The sequence below is a fragment of the Takifugu rubripes genome, chromosome 8, assembly GCF_901000725.2.
Source record: "Takifugu rubripes chromosome 8, fTakRub1.2, whole genome shotgun sequence".
NCBI classification, from domain to species: Eukaryota; Metazoa; Chordata; class Actinopteri; order Tetraodontiformes; family Tetraodontidae; genus Takifugu; species Takifugu rubripes.
Genome location: NC_042292.1, coordinates 11,473,015 through 11,493,699, shown reverse-complemented (window position 1 = coordinate 11,493,699; position 20,685 = coordinate 11,473,015). Strand labels below are relative to the sequence as shown.

The 20,685-nt window shown below is 41.0% G+C and overlaps 1 protein-coding gene and 2 long non-coding RNA genes across 15 annotated transcripts in view; 2 read left to right on the top strand and 1 right to left on the bottom strand.

Annotated features, from left to right (window-relative positions):
* The window catches only part of nrxn2b (neurexin 2b), a 457,955-nt gene that overhangs the window by 207,049 nt on the left and 230,221 nt on the right, over nucleotides 1-20,685 (top strand). For 9 of the 12 annotated variants that reach the window (XM_029839775.1, XM_029839769.1, XM_029839766.1 and 6 more), the window contains 2 exons: nucleotides 964-1,167; nucleotides 3,616-3,642. In XM_029839775.1, the coding sequence (XP_029695635.1) occupies nucleotides 964-1,167; nucleotides 3,616-3,642 (231 nt within the window). The remainder of the gene's footprint in view (nucleotides 1-963; nucleotides 1,168-3,615; nucleotides 3,643-20,685) is intronic. The other 3 variants (XM_029839776.1, XM_029839774.1, XM_029839768.1) reach the window with 1 other exon arrangement.
* Nucleotides 1,162-4,562, bottom strand: LOC105416822 (uncharacterized). Of its 2 annotated transcripts, none has more exons than XR_003889187.1 (4): nucleotides 4,206-4,562; nucleotides 3,749-3,791; nucleotides 3,404-3,669; nucleotides 1,162-3,154 (listed from the first exon to the last, which is right to left on the bottom strand). It is a non-coding gene; the product is annotated as an uncharacterized lncRNA (long non-coding RNA). The 2 variants fall into 2 exon arrangements; XR_003889188.1 differs by having other exon boundaries at nucleotides 3,749-3,788.
* LOC115250622 (uncharacterized) lies at nucleotides 4,584-8,895 on the top strand. Its single transcript, XR_003889189.1, has 3 exons — nucleotides 4,584-4,744; nucleotides 8,354-8,457; nucleotides 8,820-8,895. It is a non-coding gene; the product is annotated as an uncharacterized lncRNA (long non-coding RNA).

Sequence of the window (20,685 nt, the reverse complement as noted above, 5' to 3'; positions counted from 1 at the left end):
AATAAAAACCTAAAATTGTCTTGAAATTGAATTGTTTTATTTAACTAACATCATATTATCAAACAATATTTTTTATAGCATGTAGAATGTGCAACTCTTGAAGGCATGCACAGAAGATAGGCTAAATTGCTAACACTGTACATCTTATTTAACAAAGTTGAGCAGGAGAACAACTGTCCTTCCACCAAGCAGCTATAGCCCAGTACGACTTCGATTCCAGTATATTAGACCTAACATCCACCTCACATCTGCCGCATGCATCAGATTTATTCAGATTAGCTGCATGCGCCTCGCTTCACGGTGTGTGTTTGCATGCCTGTGGGGGGTTAGTGAGCCGTGATGGTACCGGATTTTGTGAGGCAAGAAAGGTAATGAGGGATGCAGGGAAGCTTAAATCAAGGCGGAGATAGAAATGTCTCTGGTTTAAAGGGTGATGTTTCAACTGTTTGTCTTTTGGACAGCCGTTGATGCCTGTTTGGGTGGTGTTCTGCTGCCATCTAGCGGAACTTTCTGGGAATCAGGCTGCTCCCTCTCTCTCCTAATAAAATTGTGGAATATCTTTATGAGCCCGAACATATATTATTCATTTACACAAGAGGCACTTCTTTTTTTAAGTGTTTATTCAAAAGGTTATTTATTTATTTTATTTGAGTTTTGCCATATCGTTGTGTTTACTTGTAATTATGCAACTGTACATTCATCTGCTGAAAACCTAGGTTGTCGTATAAAAAACATCTTTACTGTTATACATCTCATGCTCCCTTTATAATAAATCCAAGTTTCGACCTCCAAGGACAGCCACAAAAAAAAGGAAGTGCAGTGCCGATGGCTGAGCTGCCTTTCTTGAGACAGATATACTTGTTGCGGGGATACCGTACTGTCATACTGAATCTGCCTCAGCACATCCGCTCTACCTCTCTACCTCCTCACCCATTCTGTCCCCTCCTTCACACCTCCATCCAGAGGCGACGGTGCTGAGTTATGACGGCAGCATGTACCTCAAGATCATCATGCCGGTCACCATGCACACAGAGGCCGAGGACTTGTCGCTGCGCTTCATGTCCCAGCGGGCGTATGGCCTGCTGATGGCCACCACCTCCAAGGAGTCGGCGGACACCCTGCGACTGGAGCTGGATGGAGGTCGCATCAAGTTGACTGTAAACCTCGGTAGGCTGTGGTTCATTCTGGTTGTACCCCCGCTGACCTTGTGAATGATCCATCTCCTTTCTCTGTAGCGAGAGGTGTTTTGATGTTTTTTTGGGGGGAAAGCTTCTAAATTTATAGCTCATTTGGATGTTATGTTGCACATGTATTTGAAAACCAAAGCTGTGCAAACAGAAAAACAGGGTAAAAATGTAGAAACGTCACCTCACGATTGCTGCAGGAATAAGGATTTCAGGAATAGACTCCTGTGCATTTTTTGACCCCAGTTTCTCCATCCTCTCTCTGCATTCATCCTTTTCTTGTCCTGATGTCATCCTATGCTCTTCAAAAGCTCCATCTCTCAGCATCTCTTTGGCCTGTGTCTGAGCCTCTCTGTGCTAACCTGCCTTTAGGAGTCGGCTTTGCTCTGCTGCCTCTAAAGGTTCACCTTTTTCACTATCTTTGATGAAGGGCTGGTGAGTAACGTCACCGTAATCCATTATAGAAGAGTTGAAAATGAAAAAAAGCTCTATAATGCAATCTAAGATCACGCTTTGTTAGATGAATGGAGCAAATTTACTCTATAATTATATTTTGTAATTTACTTTGCAAATACTACTATTGTAACTCCTTAAATCTTTTAACGCAGTGATTTTGTGGGCCCTTGAGATGGTGCAGGTGGTGCTCGTAGGGCCTCAGAAAATTGGAGGGAAAATGACAAAAACAATTATCAAAACATCTTTCTTGATGTCACAATCTGTGTTTTACTCCTGTTATCAAGCTGCTCTAATCCTCAATCTATCACAACTAGCTAGTGTAGAAATAGACAGGTTTTTGAAAACAAACAGATCAACAGGTCTTGGCAGTTCCCAGATTTGGAGTACTCTTTGAAATATGGGTCATTAGAGAAGCAAATTTGCTAAAAAAAATAAAAATAAAAATCCACGAGTGCTTTTGGATCCTTTAAAGCACCAGCTGTGAACAAAGAAGTAGAGCTGGAATATCAACCGAGGCAGTGCAACAGGCAAACTAAGCCATCTCTCTTCATTCCTTTTCCTTTTGTTCTCCTTCTCCCTCTCCCTCGTTTCTGTCAATCATGTCTCCCACCTGGCCGAGACTCAGACGATGGAGCTTTTCATCCCTTCAATGGCCTGTATGTCTGCGGCCCTCGGAGCGAACAGTTGCAGAGACCGGCTCACACCTTTCAAGCGAGCGTGCACACCTTTCCCGGACCACAGGAAATTGAAATCTCTGTTCTCGCAGCTCAAAACAATTACCCAGCCAAATCAGGGTTGCAAACATAAGACGTTTAATTAACCCTTAATCAACAGGGAACGCTCAATGTCCGTTCGCCCTTAATCTGATTATTAAAACCAATCTTGGTCATCGCTATGGGAAAGATTGGATTTGGCAGGTTACACCTCAACTGCATTTATTAAAAAAATATCGTTGATAATTTGTCAATATTCTATGTCATCTCTTAATAAAATCAGTACGATTTTCCCATTTCGAAGGATGCAGCCCATTGGTATTTCTCATTAGATCATTATCTGAGTGAGTGTAGCCGGTCCCTGGCTGTTTGTTTCCACTATTCTGTAGCGGTTGACAGCTCGAGAGACCACAACCCAACCAAACTGCCGCTTGCACACATTTTTCGGCCGCAAGATGGAGCTAAATCACCATCAATTTTTTTCAAAACTAACGAGAAATTATGGTTTCTATGTGTAGCTCTTTTTAATTGCCCCGAAAAATCAGTTTGTAACATGCAACTCATGTGTAAACTGGTCAATGTCAAGGAGATTTCATTCCGAAATCGATGCCGTCATTCGTTCGGAAGTCAAACCTTCGACTTTTGCAGGACGCAAAAATGAAACTCCAAAACAACAGGCTCCTCTTCTCTCGCCGCGTGTGTGCAACAGGCGTGGGGTGGCTGGGATGTGCAGATCACCCTTTCTTGTCACTCAAACAGTCGGGTTTCTTGGGCCCAGATCGTCGCAGGAGGCAAACCGAACTGAAATTTCCAGCAAAGAGACGAGAATTGGGAGTTTGCAAGGGCGGCCGCCAGTCAAATGATTTGAGCCGCTTGACAGCTTCTCAGCTAAAATAGGCTCTACCTCTCTCTTTAATCATGCTTTTTGGATTTTATTCTAAGCTTTATACAACAGAATATGCAAAAAAAAGAGAACCAAACCTGCTGTGTATTTTAGATCTGTAGCCTGTGTAAATTAAATTTGCATATTTAGTGACCATATGACAGAACCTTATGACATCGATGCGGGTCTTGCCTTCTGCTGCTCTTCTGTGGAGTGGAAAAAGGGTGATCCTGACTCAGAGCCTGTCCCCGGATGGTGGCCTCAGAGAAATGTTTGGTTGTCTGCAGAATGTACTTTGAAGGATGTAAAACTGTCTCTTTCTTTCTTTCCTCTTCTTCCTTCTTTCTTGATCTCACCATTTCGCTTTCTCTCCCGCCAGATTGTATCAGGATAGACTGTAGTCTCAGTAAGTGGTTCTATTCCATTTTTCTGCCTAAAACAAATATGTACCTGCTGTATCTCATGTTGACGCACCATGCACACACACCCCAAACCACACTTTTTGAACATACCGTAATTTCCGGATTGAAGGCATCTGAATAGAAGCCGCACCTGCTAAATTTTAAAAGAAAATAAATGTTGTACATGTATAAAGCATAACTTTAATATAAGCTGCAAGTTTACGTGAGATATTTACACAGAATTTTTTAAATTTGAATTTATGACACGCTTAAAAAAACTGCCTGAAAAGCGGCAGTTTTTGCTTTCAGCCGGATCTGGAAGGTAATAAAACTTTGGCTGTCTGCACTTTGTGTATTCACCCAGTCTTCAAAAATGTTTTCAAGTGCCGCCTCCAACGTCACGCCATCGATTCATTGATAGCTCTATTTCCTTCTTTGACGGCCAGATTGCCTTTAACTTGAAAGCTACGTCATATCCATTTCTGCGTGTGATTTCCACAATGAGCGTGTGTGATGCACGTAATGACTCAATCAAATAGTGTCTTCTTCGGCGCATAGTCTTTCCCACCTGTCCGCCTCACTTTTGCGTCAACCACTCGAGACGACCCCCCGGTGATCCAGTAAACATATTTAAAGTAGACGCAACGTTATAGAGCCCGCAGGCTTCGAAGCGTGTGAAAAATTAGCGACTTATAGTCCGAGAATTACGGTGTGTATGCTGCGTGTCTCATCTTCCGAGTTGCATTCCCTACGAAAAATACGTAGAGGTAGCCTCGCACGCAAAGTCCTGCGTTACTTTTCTCGCCCTCGTCTTCTCCCAACACAAATTCAGAAAAGGGCGGCCTGGCGCCCCCTTTTCGGATATTCCTGTTTCCATTTCGTGCCGGTGCGCCTCGGCGCCGCTCGGCTGCACGCAGGTGCTGCTTGATTTGACGGGACGACCTGTAATTCCCCCCCATTCACCCCAGAAAGCCAATTGATTGTCCACTCCCAGACCGCGTCACCTGCAGGCTTGTTCCCTCAAGCACAAGCGCATTTTCCCCACTTTCTCGCCCCATGCTGAAGGAATGATTGCACAGTGTTATTACAGAAACAACCACTCGGCAGGTAAGTGTTGCTACTGCTGTGACATAAGTGGAGAAAAGCTTTTGCTTGCGTGTTGACAAATGTCTTCATTTGTTTGTTATAGTTTTCTGTAGGTTACTCGCGTTTTTTCCCCGAAATATGTTTGAATGTAGTTTTATTGGAGTGCCAGCAAAGTCCCCAGTTTGCAGGCAGTGCATTCCTTCAGGTTCTGGACTGAGATAATAGAACGTGATAAAATGAGGTAATAGAACGTGATAATATAAACAATGGACACTAGGTGTCAGTAGCGTAGCAACGAAATAAATAGTGAATTCTCCCTGCAGCGTTTTCCTGTACGGTCTGTTCAGATGTTCTCAACTGAATTTAAAATACGCCATTAACTGACAGACCATGTTTCACACGTGCAGTCATTCATCAAACTATTAAAAATGCAGCTTAGTCATTTATTTACTTGGTTATTGCTCTGTGCGTGAACTGAATGGAATCCAGCAGGATAAGTCAATGAAACGGGCCTTATCTGACTTATTTTGCTAAGAATGAAGAGGGAAGGACAATTTCCTACAGAGTAATGGCTTAAAAGTGTCATTATCTGAAATGACTTATATCACACGTACAACCTCTCAAGCTACAGCACAGACTTGGTATGGACAGGTCACAGTCCAGTTTGATTCATTGACATTTTGTCACAATAATGATTTTAAAAATGCTCTTCTAAATTCAGTTTCTTTGTCTGTTATTGATTGATTCAGTTAGTTGCACACAATCTTTGCTGTTAAAGAAGTGAAGCATTGAACTTGTAAACATTCATTTCATGTTCCATAAAATTGTAAATTAAGTACAGTGACAGATCTGGCGTGTTCAGGCTCTCTAGTCTTATTAGCCAATCGGCTTCAGTTTGGACTCACTGTAACCAGTGGAGAGATATTTCTCCAGACATCACAGAAAAGAAACCAGCGGGAGGAATAGACATCTGAAATGATTTTGATAATCTAAGACAAAATTATTATTATTATTATTATTATTAATAAAAGAAAATGAGCATGGGTGTGTAACTGAACTTCAAAGCGGTTTCATTGCACAGGACAAATAACAAAGTGATGTTTTGAGTTGCTCGCTTTGAGGCGAAATTGCTTTTGAATGCGAGTAAAGTCTTGTCAGAAACAGTAAAGCGCCTGATTCAGAGGGATCTCACTGTCAGGTGTTTTGTGTCTGCAGCACAGCCTACACCCATGCTGTGATGACGTGATACGTTGATTCTCCCGTGTACTGTAATTTGCTACGCAGTTTTGGCATCATTGCTACAGCTCTTCTGGAACATTTCACCTAATGACAGGTTATTGGCTTTTGATCTCATTACCTTGGGACTATGAGGTGCTCAAGACTGAGTCATTGCAGTGACCTTTGACCTTTCAGCAGGAAGGAGCACCTTTTTCTTATGGCTAGTTGATGAGGGCAAGAGAATTACATCTGTTAATGTCATAACCCTCTGCATGTCCACCTGCAAGTGCTCAGACGATTGCAGAAACACTCTTGTACTTCTATCTTTATGAGGACTTTTCTAGATATTTTATACTACCCAGCTCCCTACCCTAACCATCCCAACTAACTAAACCCAGTTCTAACATCAACATGTCTTAACCCTCAAACATTCCTTTAAAGTGGGCCCACCTAGTCATAATGTCTTCATGTTACTAGTAGAATGCATATTTTTGTAGTCATGTCGAAGTCAGTCTGTTCTTCTGCTCTTACTGTCCTTCCTCCTGTCCTTCCTCCTGTCCTATCTCCTCCTCTTCTCCTTCTCCATCAGCAGGAGAGTCCCCGCCAATGTGCCTGGTACTGCTCAAGGTTTCTTCCTAACATTCCCTACCACTGTTGCTTGTTTGGAGGTTAGACTGAGTTTCTGTGAAGCACATAGAAACAATTTTAAATGTAATGGACTTCGAAAGTACCTGTGTTGAATTGAACTTTATTAGTAAACAAAGCTGTTGTCTATATTGCATTTTGTACAGCCCTCTAGTAGGAAACCCTTGTGTGCTGTTACAAAACCCAGCAGGCTTTGGCACAATTTTTCCTTTTAACATGGTGTGAAGGCGCTTGGTTTACATTAGGTGGTAATAACCTTACAGCGTTAATCATTTTCATTAAACAAGAATTGAGTCCCAGAGCAGGTTGTAGTGATTTACAATATGTAGGCGACATGTGATCAGTCAGAAAAGCAGTTCTCTGAATGCTGTTTAGTTGACAACTTTTGGAGTGTAAAGTGGACAATAAAATTTGTTTTGTGTTTCTTGTAGGTTTTGCTGTAATTTTACTAGGTAGAGTACCCACAGGTCATGCAGCATGCCAATATAATACTACCAGTTGTTACCTGTGAGAAAGACATTTGAGAATCAGCACTATGTTTTGTTTGTGTTTTTTTTCCCTTTCATCTGGGTCAAAGAATTTTTCTTTCTTGCATCTCTTTTGGTGTCCCTGGACCCTTTCAAGAAACCCAGATCCTGACCCAAAAACATAAACGGTGGCAAGAAGCTCCCTTTTAACAGGAGGAAACCTTGAGCAGGGCTGGGCTCATATGAGGGCACTCTTTATCCTTCAGCTGAGTAAAGGAAGGGGAGAAGAGGAGGTAGGTTTGGGGGTACAGAAAGATAAGAAGGATGGACAGATGCATCAGACATCCAATGCATTAGTTATACTGAAGATGCTGAACAAAAACTGGCTGGTCAATAGGTCAGTGTGTAACTATTGGTGCAGTAATACCTGTAGATGGATAGAAAGAGACAAAACTATGCAAGAAAGATGTGTGAATGATATCAAACAATGATTTACAAACTGAAGAAAGGAAGACCAAGAGCCAATTAGATAAGAGCAACCTGTCAGTGGATCATGTTTCTGTATCATAAAAGTCTAGGTCTATATCAGCATAACTAAGGCAAGAGCTGAAGGTTGGATATCGCTGTCTTACTAATACACATTAGTATGTCTAAAATAGTTGCTATAGCTATGGGTTAGTTAGAAGTGTTTTAGTCTTAAAAGTAGAGAGTGTAACCTAAACCTAGACAATATGGGATATGGGTAGAGCCCCCTGGTGGACAGAAAGAGGAGCGGAATAAACATATGTCCCACACATTAGGAATCAAATGTGTGCTCCATCAAACTGAGGACAGTTATGTTGGATATGTTGGGATAGTTGAGCATCGTGCACACACATGGCTGGACTGATGTATACAGAATAGTGCTATCGGCTAACTGCTGTGTCTGTCTCTTTAAACACATCAGGCTACACTTGTTCAGAGCTGTCAGTTGTCATGCCATTTTATACAGGGCGGATACACTTCCCAGCCTGACTAACTTTCACTTTCCTTCAACTCAGTGTTTCCTCAGCGTCTCACAGATGTCGCCCATTAATGAGTTTGTCATGGCTCCATTTCATCAGAGCCTATTTTAGAAGTAGATCTTCGATATGCACAACGCCATGCGGTTTGTGAAGTTTCAGCATGTATTAAAGTTTTGGGGGCAATCAGATGCTTGGATTGGGATTTTTTTTTACCCCTGTATTTGAAGGCAATTTATTGCTCCATTGGAGGATGGTCATCTTTGAGTTAATGCTCATTTTATCCTTCGAAACTTCAGGCTAAATGTGATGCAACGAGCCAAAAGAGGAGAATCTCATTACCATAATGCCTCAGATCTGCGATCAGCACGACCCCAATGCTGAGGGACGCCGTTTGATAAAAGTAAGCAGATTTATGTTAATGCTGGTCGCAGCTCGGTGACGGACAACATAAAGGCACTGCGTATCTCTCTGTACTTAACAAGTTCAATACTATCAAGAGTTACGTACTAGTGAGGCTTCATACAGTGCACATTTAAAAATATGTTTTACTGCCTAAAAATAGTCTACTGTCATACATAATGTCAGCTTATAAGGAGTTTCGTGTGGCATTTTCTTGATAAATTTATAAAACCGGAGTAGCTTTAAAGATATTTGTCCTTTTTTTGTGTTGGATGGTAGGTGGTATAGCCTCAGTCCACCATCACTCTGTTTCCTTTTGTGAAGTGTGGCACCACCGACAGGTTAGATATTGTCTCATTACAGGGGCTGTAACGAGCAGACTGGAGGTAGCCAGGAGCTGTCTGGACCCATACTTCTCTGTAGAACTGATGGCTCCCACTGGGTCCCTGCCTTGATCTTACCCTAGCATGCTGGGAAATGTGGTCATTTGAATCGCTGGCATTTGAACTTGTTTCCTGAGATGAGAGGAAGTAAGAAGTAGGTTTATCCAAAGGAAAAGGTTGCGGACAGGATGTGGGAATGACAGGTTTTGTCCCTCGGAGTCAATCGGCTGGCTCACACGCTCTAAAACAGAGGCTGTAACAGAGAGAGACACAGAGAGCGGCAAATGGGAAACAAAGAACAACGGAACATAGGAGATAGCTTATCTCTGTAATTGACACTGAAGGGTCAGAATTAATTAGGTAATAATGACATAGAGGTCATAATCCCTTCGATCCCCTGCCTTTCTCTTCTTACCTAATCAGTCCTCTCTCAAATTGTACCCCCTCTCTCTCTCTTTCCCCCTCTCCCTCCCTCCCCATCATGTAATACTGTGTGGGTGCTGTTTTGGATGTTGCCAGGGGAGTGCTGTTGCGTTAGCATGTCACATGTGACTGTTGGGCTGTCTCGTTAGCAGGTCCCTCAATTATCTGCCAGAAGTGGAGGATAATATCACTTGAATTCTTTCCACGTGAATCAGCCTTGTATGTATTCATATTAGCTGCGACGTGTGTATGTTCATGTGCAGCGGGAAAGGGAGAGATGGAGAGAGAGCCTTTCATCTGATCTGCAATGATAGGTCTGAATTCCTTTGAGTTACAAAAAAAAAAGATATCAAAGATAAAAGCCAAGAAGCGTTATCATCAAAGTGAGCTTATCTCAAAAACTGCAAAGAACAAAGTAAATTTGGTGTCTCGCGATTTTAACCGTGTTAATCCTGGTACCCTTTTTTTAAAAACTGTCGCTTTGCTACATTTAAAAAAAAAAAAAAGGTTAATTTTGGTTACTGTTTTTTCCCCCTCTTAGCAGTCACAAAGTAATGTTTCCTCATTTACGAGTGTACGCTGTAACTTTTTGAGCATACTGCATTGTCACCCCTTAATTAAGTATGGGAAAGACTGAGCAGTAAGATAAAACCAAGGCAACTATACTGTTGTATATGTATACCCGGTATTTGCCCTCTGTGGCTCAGCAGAAAATTCTTTCCAATTTAGCCATTGTTTGTCTCATTTTTAAACAAAACTCTCCCGAATCTGAAAGTCAATGAAGGCAGTTAACACAGTTACCAGTCATGAATCATAAAAAGGTGCCCCTGGGTGTCTGAGCTCCTTGGTTGTTTTTTTTTTCCTTGCCACAAATTCAATTTTCACCAACCACGTGGGAGGTGGTGCAGGTCTGTAGATTGTAGGAAGCAGTTGTGTCCAACCCCCCCCCTCAAAATAAATAACCCCCTCAATTTACCAAAGACTAAAATAAATAAAACTACTCTCTTTATCGTGCAGATAACTGCAAGTAGTATTTTGTGAGGAAATGTAAATTATTTTCAGTTTGCCCCTTATGCTAATTTTAAGCTGTTTTTAGTCCAGCAGCTACCAATTGTTGTTTCTTTTGACAATCAAAAGTATTAACTGGATTTAGGCAATAGTTTTGTTCAGCAAATGTGTTGCAACTTGACATCAAACGATGCAGGATATTGGCTTATGAATCAGTGAAAGCACTTAAAGAAGTACCATTTCTGTCTTGCCAGGATCTGTCTGACTCAGTCTCAGTTATTTTGTATGCTAAATGCTCGCAGAACAAATCATATCATCGAGAAAGTTTATGAACCCAATTTAATTTTTTTCCACATCATGAAATTGTGGCTTTGGGTGTTGATGTCCTCCATTCATGCAGGGTTTTAAGAAATCTCAAGCTTTATCTATTTTTATAGCACCTTTCATCCATGGAATGCAGTGCAATGTGTTTTACTTCAACACAAATTGAATAAATGAAAAATGGTGCATGGTGCAGTGACTCCCCAGTGCCCCGTCATCTGGAATCAACCCCCAGTGTGGAGAACCCCACCGTAGGGGTTTGTCCCTTATTTTTTGGTTATCAGATGCAAGAAAATAACAGGGCCTGCTCAGTTGGTTCGGTAGAGGCAGACATTACCCTTTTGGGAGGCCATAACAAGATTACTGTTATCATTTTTAATCTCCATAAAATCTCTAAAATCAAATAAAACTGCTTTTATTTTATGCCATTTATCTATTTTTAGAGACTAAGTAGTTTGCAACTTGGGGTGTAGTTTGCAACGTTGCCTCACAGTACCGGCTTTGAATCCCCAGGAGACCAGGGGCTTTTCTTGGAGTTTCCAAGTCCTTCCATCCCTTGTGGGTTTGCACCAGGTGCTCTGGCCTTCCCACACAGTCCAAAGACATGAATCTGGAGGAAAGGAGAACTGGCTACTTAGGTGTTTGTAATTGTATGGTACCCATGCAATGAGCTACCGACCTGTCAGCACGTACCCCCTCCTCTTGCCAAAAGTCGAGTGAAAAGTGGTAAAAGATAGTCGTATTGTGGAACTTCAAAAGGTTGTGGACCAGATACCCTGGAGTCTCAGATGAGATGAAATAAGGTTTAGTGATCAGAAGAATTGATACCCACATGGGTGCAGAGCCTGCACCAAGTCCAGTGAGTACAGGGAGGTATATAAGATGTAAGAATAATAGACCAAGTGCTCGCTGTGACCCTATAGGGCAATGGTCAGCCTTGCTTTAGCTGGTCCAAGCACAGAATTCTAACCGAGGATAAAATAAAGGATTAAGTGCTGCCGCCTCGGCAGCATCTTGTCTAAAGAAAGAAATGGAAAAACAAGATTGTGGAAAAGTAATTTCTCCTTCACAAAATGGATGGATGTGAATTACAAGTTTTGAAACAATACAACTGAGTACAACAAGAAGAATGCACTGATAGGGACACATGCTTTTCTACTAAATCTGGCCAGCACTTCACATCACTCAAGACTTATAACTGGAAGGGTCAGACTGCCCTGGAGTTACCTGGAGATACCATTTAGCTGCAGTAATCAAGCGTGAAGGTTGAGAGGAGCAAACAGTCATTAACCTCCCGAACACAGGCCATCCTCTGCAACGGACGGAGGGGGTACAGAGCGCAAATGTCAGTGCTGTTACATGCCTTGGTAAGTCCTGTATAGGAGGGAATGTATTTTTATTGTCTGCTGGGTGGAGTTCACTGGCTTTATCTGATGGGGAGTGCATTGTGGGTGCTCATCTATCAGCTTGTGCAGTGTGTGTCAGGGTTTAGCTAATCTTTTTTGTCGAACCCTTTCTTACAGTCTTATCATCATGCCAGGAAAGTCAGTTGTATTGTTTCAAAGTCTGTTTCACAGACTTGGTGCTTATGACTCTCATGTGTCGGTACAATGTGTTTGTGTTTGGCATGGGCAGGTCTATGGCTGCCTGTTTGGCGTGCCGCTGTGTCATCCTTTGTGTTGGCAAACTGAGCCAAGCCATCTGCTCCAGACTAAGCTGGCACAACCCAGAATTCATCAGGGGGCTGAGAATCAGGAAGAAGACATCGAACCTGTGATTTGGCTAAGACGGACGTCTGAAACCTGTCCTGTATGCAAACGGGTGCAATGGAATGTGTGGTACACAGAGTATACCCATGGAAATCATTTTCAACAACAACATATAGAGCATACCATATGTCAGTGCTGTTCAAACTGGGGGGAAGCATGCACCCTAGGTGGGGGGCGGCTACATAACAAGGAGGGGTGCAGGGCAAAACACCACTGAGGATAATGATACTTGTACACTTCTTGCTAGCTTTGACCAACAAAAGGCAGCATAAGGCAAACCCACACCAGCCCCTGAAAAGACACAATGCTAAGTTAGAATCTATTGTAATTGATTCTAGTACCTTTTTTGTAATTTTTCATTCAACATTCGTCCAGGTATTTACTTCAATTACCTAAGATTATTTTCTGTGTCCCCTGGCCACAAATTAATGGATGACAGCTTTGATTTAGAACTGAAGTGGCCTTGCTCAGTAAATCAAAGCATATTTTTTTGGTTTTGTGATTTAGAAAATTTTAGGGATTGGTAGTGGTCTCTGATTTTTTTTTTTTTTTTTTGTATCGTTCATGTTTTTCTTTAGTGTAGAAGATGGGGAAATGACAGTATGCAATGCAATTGCAGGGGTTTAAGCTGGTGGTTTCTTCAGCAGGTAGCTCGCTCGGCAATCACCCATGTCAGCACTGCCAGGATCCAGCCATGCTAGTATGACATTTATGACCATAGAATGAAATGATTTGATGGTAAAACTTAAGTCAACAATTAAAATGAAGGATGCTTTGCGCTTCAACAACCTGTATTACTTAACTCGGTACAAATAAAGGCACAGCTGAGTCTTTGCCGTGCGGTGCACTTTTATAGAAGCTACTGCTCAAGAGGATGCTCAAGATTAACAACAACCACGCTGAAGAACAGCTAATGAAAATCCACAACTGGGCAGCAGCGAGATGTGATTAACATTCAGCTTATTATGAACAATAAAAATAAATTAAACTTGCATAAAGGTCTTCCATAAAAGCTAACAACTAAAAGAAATGTAAACACTTTCAGGTGCAAACATCACTAATTATCTTTTATCTAATTTGAATTTACAGAACTGTGCATGAATAATTTAAACCAGGTTTCAGGCTGTAGCCTGAAGGGCTATTTCATATTGTTTTTGGGGTTTTTAGTGGCTGACCATTGCTGTGTCAGGATTTAAAGCATGTGATGGCAGTAAATACTCTAAGGTTACATATATGGTTGATTGTACTCCTTGTTCATTTAGAACTAAATTTAAAGATGCATTTGTGCATTATATTAACTGAAACTTCTCAAGGTTTCTTTGCTTTACCATTGAAGAGCACTGTTTTCATTGTGACAGCCATGCACGGTTGCTGAAAAGGTTGCCACATGAGTTCAGTCGTTTTTATTTTCACTGTTGCACTGTTTGCTCCTGTCCTTCTGCTCATAGGACACAAAAATAAATAGAAAGCCAGAAATGCTTAACTTATGCAACAGTATTTGTATGGTGCCAGTAAATAAAGCTATCACAATTACTCACTTGGAGGCACTCATTCAGATAGTGCTTTCACATCCAGCTAGCAAGACAACACATTCTGTCACAGTGAGCTCTGGGCTACCAAAATGTGATGATTATCCAGGAAATTATTCTGGCTGGAAACTTCTCTCTGTTGACCAATGAAGAGCTTGGACATGAACAAGGGGAACAGCTTGATCTCCCAAGTAAATAACTAGGTCCTTAATAAGTCCATATCTGTGATGCAAATGTGGCTGTGACTGGTATGGGAAAGGCAAGAGGACCTGTATTGACCTTCCAAAAATTTCTAATAGGGAAAAAAATTAAAGTCTAGAAGAGGCAGGAGATATTGTAATCATGGCTGAAGCTATAGAGGCAGATACATGTTTTCCTCAACAGGATTTATATGATGATTAGCATTAATAGCCTTAATAATAATAATTCTGATTTATAACCACCCTAACACAAACAATGTTATATAGGCCGCTAAAAGCACAACACACTCATCACTTCATTGCACTTGCATGCATCTTTGGAATGTCCATGTTAAATCTTCCAGACAAGCGAGGATGCTCTGACGCCCATGAGGCTTTTTTAGAACTTGAGGTAAAATGAACTCTAAGAAATTTAACAAGGAAATTTAGTGAGACTCGAGAGTAGAAGTAAGGGCAATGCGAGTGTTTCAGATGAGCATACCTGTAGATGAATACGGAAAGGGAGGGGGGGGGCAAAAAAACTACACAAGAAATAGCATCACTAGACTACTTGAGGAGGAGAGGAGAGAAGACCACTGGTGACAGTGTTACCATGACACTACAGACTACTCAAGAGCTTGATGCAGAAGATCCTTTTCCTAGGCCCCAAATCTTTCCTGGACAAGAAGGATTATGAGCACATTCACCACAAGTCTGAAAACTTGGGGGGGGCTCATAGGGTTGCATTAATTCTTAACAGGACATAATGGTGTTGTAGATTAGGGTGAGAGTATTCTTTGCCAGTTAAGCGACGATGTGATTTTGCATGTTGTACCTTTGGGTCATTTGTCTGGCTTTCATTTGGTCCCAAGAAGTCTAGTTAAAATTAAATCTGTGTTTTTCTTGTGTTTTTGTTTGTTTATTCTGCTGACACCTCATAGCGTGTGTTTGTGAGTAGCATGAACTTTTGTTACTTCAGTTATTTTATTTGTTGACGCTATGTATGGGATTTTCAATGTGACATTAGCATTAAGCTAATTGCTAGACCAGCTGGAAATAACCTCTATAACCATGTAAGGGCAGAACATGCTTCAGTACTGAATCAACAAATACCATATAAAGCCAAATTGCAATAAAAACAAGAGCTCTTTATCTTGATTTTAACCCTAACTTACACATACAATGGACACGTGCATTCATGTTCTATTCATATCTATTCATCACAAGATAAGCACACATTTAAGGCCCACCACCACAGAGGACCATCTGATTGATTTGTTTTTAAATATCAGATCTAAATAAAATCTCCTATGATGTATAAATTATATATGTAAAAGGTTGTTTGAACATTGCATCCATCCTCTGTTTTCCTTGTAGGGGTTGCAGGGGGTACCATTGGGCAAGGGGTGGGGTACACTCTGGATAAGTTGCCAGCTCATAACAGTTTTCCACGATATAAATATTTCTGTTTTTCTAAAAGGATGCAAGACCTAAATCTATCGTAAGATAAACGAAGCTGTAAATTAGAATATGGGCATTTTTAACATTTACAGTTGTTTGATCCAAACCAAAACCCGAGTGCTAAAGAGTAAAGTTCATGGCTACATCCATAAATCTAGATGTTCCAGACTAATCGAGACAAAATTGTGTTAGTTAATTCTGTTTGGGAAACCATTATCTTGGGTTTTAAATGATTACTTGAGCAGAATAGACAGTTTGTTTTTTAAAAAAATTATGAGTAATGCGAAGAAAAGCGGGCATTTGCGTGAAATTAACAAGAGTTCATCTGGAAGGGGAAGGTGAATTTATTGTTTAAAAAACCCCAAAGCTGTTAACACTGAAGGTTATTGGAATTTATGGTTCAGTAACATTGTTATTTTATTTTTTGTTGAGCATTGAATAGAATAGTGGGTTGCTCATATTTCTAATGCTGAAAAATATTCTGTGTTTTTTTTCCTGTCTTTTGGAGCGGGTGTAACATTCAATATTAATATAAATGACAAGTAAAAAATATTTGCATAAATCTAAAGTAACAAAAAGCCTGGCTTTCTGAAATGAAAGAACAGTAAATGAAGAGATTTAAATTTTGTTTGTTTCTTTCCGGTCAAAGGTTCCTCCATTTCTGCATGTTATTGTGTAGTGGATACACTTAGTTGAAATATTAAAACTTAATGAAAGTCAGAGATAACAAATGGAATAACAGCGTGTGTTGGGAGGGTGTGGAGTTAGTAGGAAGCACAGATGGCGGTAAACAGTGAGATCTGACACACTTGCAAACCACATGTATCAATTCACTTAAACATAGCGTATATGAAAATACATACATTGCATCATTTTTGTTGCCTTTTATATGACCTTCCAGTCAGTTTGCCACACTTTGGAGGGGGTGGTTCCTCTCCCAACTCAGCAATTTTCATGCAACTTTTTCATCTAACCTAATTTGCCCACACACTTATACGCTAGTAAAACCTATTGGACTAATTACGTGCGACGGTCGGCATGTGTACATGGCAGGAAGTTTGCAGGAAGTTTGCTTTGTGTGTGGGAGATGTTTTGCATGTGTTTGCCTTCAACACCAGACTCAACACCAGACTGGATGGAAACGCAGCAAAGTACCTCCTACACATATATGATAGGAAGCAAAACTTCAGAACAAGTCAAGAACAGTTTGCCAATGTTCCAGTGCTGTTTTTTGTGCGGTTTTGTGGCCAAGTTGTTACCAAAAAAACAACTAATAACGTTATATATGTTTTCAAAAATCGTGTGCGCAAAGCAGATTGTGAGTGATGCTAATTATGCAATACTATGCAGCAATCTCTTTTTGGTTGCCATGTTTTAGTTCCAAACACAAAAAAGATTCCAAAAAAACTTTTACAGAAAAAGGTGCATCTACCTCTTACAAAATCCTATCTGTCTAATACATTAGATCGCAATAAAATGTTAGCTTCCACCTAAAATTACCATTGCCGACGAGGAGATATTTACTTGGACAAGACGAAACACAATTTGATGTCCTATTGCTCTATTCAATAGAGGTTAAGAAACATTATTATGGCCAGCTATGCCTTTAGTTGTCTGTATTTTTCAATGTTTTATCAGAAACGTATCGACTTGAGCCTTCCCCACATATATGACAGGTAAGAGAGACTTGGAAGAACTCAAAAACAGTATGTTGCAGTCCTGATCTTATGTTTTGGAGTTAAGCCTGATTATTATAGAGAAAATGTTCTAATCCAAATTATGCATATTTTAAGAGCAATGCAATTTGTAAATTCTGATTAACAATTCCTACAATGGTATAATCTAAATTTCACAATCCAACCTGTCAGTCCTTCATGATGTATAAAATGATACCTAATAAAAGTAAGCAAATCTGTAGCTTACATATTAAAAAAGCTCTCACGAATGAATGCATGGCTGTGTGGCATTGCGTAAACAGCCACACATTGCATGCTTTCCCACATGAATCCACAAGGGGATTGTAAACTATCACTTTACAGGAAAAATGCTAATCACTGGCATGAATGTGCCGTATATTGTGTCCCCACCGAAGAGCCTTATACAGTCTCAGTTTAATTACATCATCTGTCTTATTGCTGAAGACACAAACACACAGAAACAAAGAAGCATTAAAGTTGAGTAACTGGTGTTCTTTCGCCTCCCAAAATGATCTGCATAAAGAATTCTATGGTACCCACCTGCTGTCTGTCCTCCATCAACTGCCTGTTTTTTTTTCATGTTCATTTGCAGCCTCTGATACATTTAGAAAACTCTGTTCAGAGGCTGCTGACCTGAGAGAATGTGTGTTTCTCTTTTAATTAGATTTGTCAAAAGCTATTTTAATTTTTGTCATGAGCACACGCAGGTGGGCATGTGCTTTACCGCGATCCACGTACATTGCACTTTCCTGTTGAACTTAAGATGACTAAATGCAGCGTGGCATAACCAGGCCACACATTTTTACGGGCAATAAAAAGGAACTGAAACTTAATAAACACACATCTGTTGGGATCCTTTACTAAGAGGTTGCATGAAATGTTCATTTAGCTCAGATCCCTGCTAGCAAACTACTAAACCCAGCTCTCCTTTGCATGATCACAGTTCTTTTAAATCTACAACTGCAATATGCTCAACATACATGTCTGAAAGACATGAAGATGCCACTAAACCCTACTGAGAAGTGTCAGCTGCCAATAGCCAAATATCTTTGGACTGTGGAAGGAAGCCTGTTTTCTCAGCACTATATACAGTATATGCCATGCATGCTATATCAAGCCATTCTGCATGTCACCAACCTGATTTGAATACATTTTCCAGAACTTTGAGGTGAGGTGGGACAAACATAAATTACCACGATTTTTTTTCCCTTCTTACCAGGGTAAAACAGTTATTTCTAAATTCATGGGAATGTTGGTTAAAAGGGTCTGGTGACATTTTGTACGATAAAACTACAATCCAAACTTATCTGACCAAAACAAAAAACTAAAGTAAAATAGATCACCAACATTGGCAGGAACCCAATTTTCAGGGGGTCCTGGAAGTGTTTTCGCCAGGCAGATTAATCAAATGATGAAATTAATTCTTTTACAGACAACAAGGAAGTCAATCATACTTTACTTGGCTGTAATTCTGTGTAGAACACATCCTTTGAAAGTTATAATTGTGTTGTGTGCAAATAACACTACAGTATCTTTCTTTGCACTAAGCTGTGCAGTAAGGATGCTCAGCAATCGTCAGACAATACCACAAAAACCTTTCAGTGTAAAGAAACTAGCCTTTCCATAACCTGAGACGTCGCCTCAACCCCCATTCCATCAATCTCAGCAGCATTTCTTTTCTATTTCAGCTGTTCCTAGTTTCTAACAAAGGGAACTTTTGAAGATCCTGTCAAAAAATCAGGGAGGGATCCTATTGTTCTATGGAACGTTATGCGTTTCCAGTAGATCACCAGCATCCACAACCAGTAGTACTGCCATTGTATCCCAGAAATGGTGCTGTAATACTGAGAGGTCATTCAACAGTCTCATTTTGACAAAATATCTGTCTCTAAATGTATTTCACATCAATTTGTACAAGCTCATACGCCATTCCTTTGTATTTATTTCACTAGAAGAGGTGCGATGACAGCCCAGAATAGGTGAACAGAGGAGAATAGATTTGAGTGAATGTGGCAATTAGGGAGGAGATGGGATCTAAGTAATAGCCAGGGGTGATAGTAAGATCTACAGTCCTTGTGCACCGCTGAAAAATTCAGTGGTGGCGCATCAGCTGCCTGCATCAGCTGCCTGCATCAGCTGCCTGCATCAGCTGCCTGCATCAGCTGCCTGCATCAGCTGCCTGCATCAGCTGCCTGCTGCGCCACACATTCCAAACCAGTCGCAATTCGTTCCATCAAGAAAACACGTTTCCTGACATGTTCTCTAACCTTCTGTCATCGGCATGTTGTATCTTTATTAATTACTTCTGTCAAGTTTTCCATGCCTGACTGGGCCTCTTTTCATTCTGCTTGTTGCCATTAGCATCAACTAATGTGCTGCAGATCTCTGATATTATCTGCCAGGAGGTTTTGATAAAATGTGCAAGAGAGTGCTGTATGATGCATAATCTATAAGTCATTACTTATAGATTACATTACATTAAGTAATGACCTATAGTACTTTAATTTTACCGCATAGACACAATACGTTGCCTGGGTGACCATCAGGAGAAGGGTTCTCCCATATGGACCTGGACCTTCTCAAGTCTTTGTTCCTGATAAATAAATGGAGTTTTAAATGCCACTGTTGCCTGTTTGGGGGTCAGATTCTGGGTTTCTGTCAAGCAGCTAGAAGAAAATATAATTGTAACAGATGCTATATGAATAAAGCTGAAAGTATTTGAGAGGGTCCAATTTGGTGGCCTCAAGATAGGGTCTCTGAGGCTAGAAGAAGAATCAACACCCCCAAATTAGGGACAATGGTAGAGTGAAGTGCCCTCCCTGGGTCGGTGATGAGATCCTGCCCCAAGTATTTTTGGGTCTTGGTAAGGACTGAGGGAAGAACAGAGCTGAGAGTTCGGCGGATGGATCTGTGCAGCATCAGCAGCGATGCAGATTTTGTGCCAGTCTGCTGAGGAGGAGCTGAGCCAAAAGGCAAAGCTCGTGACTTACAAGTTGATCCACATTCTGACCCTCGCCTCTGGCCATTACCTGTGACTGAAAGGGCAAGGTCACGGACACAAGCTGCTAAAATGAGTTTACACCGTTGAATACCTGCGCTCTCCCTCTGGGATAGATTGAGAAGCGCGGTCATCTGGGACATGCTAAGATTTGGAGGAACACGGGACCAGATGAGGCAGACCCAGATTGAGTTGCTCGGACATCTGATGTCCTAGGAGGCCTACTAGTGAGGTTTTATTGGCGCATCTCACAGAAAGATGCCCCAGAGAAGGTTCAGGACCCACTGGAAGGACTATTTCTCCAAGATGACCTAGGAGCGACCTATTTGGGCTCCTACCTCCACCACCCCACTCGGCAAAATTGCTAGAAGATGGAGGAGTTAAAATATGACATTCCAACCATATGTTTGAAACCAACAAAAGTTTGTACTCTGTCTGATGCAGGTCTTAAAAAATGAAAC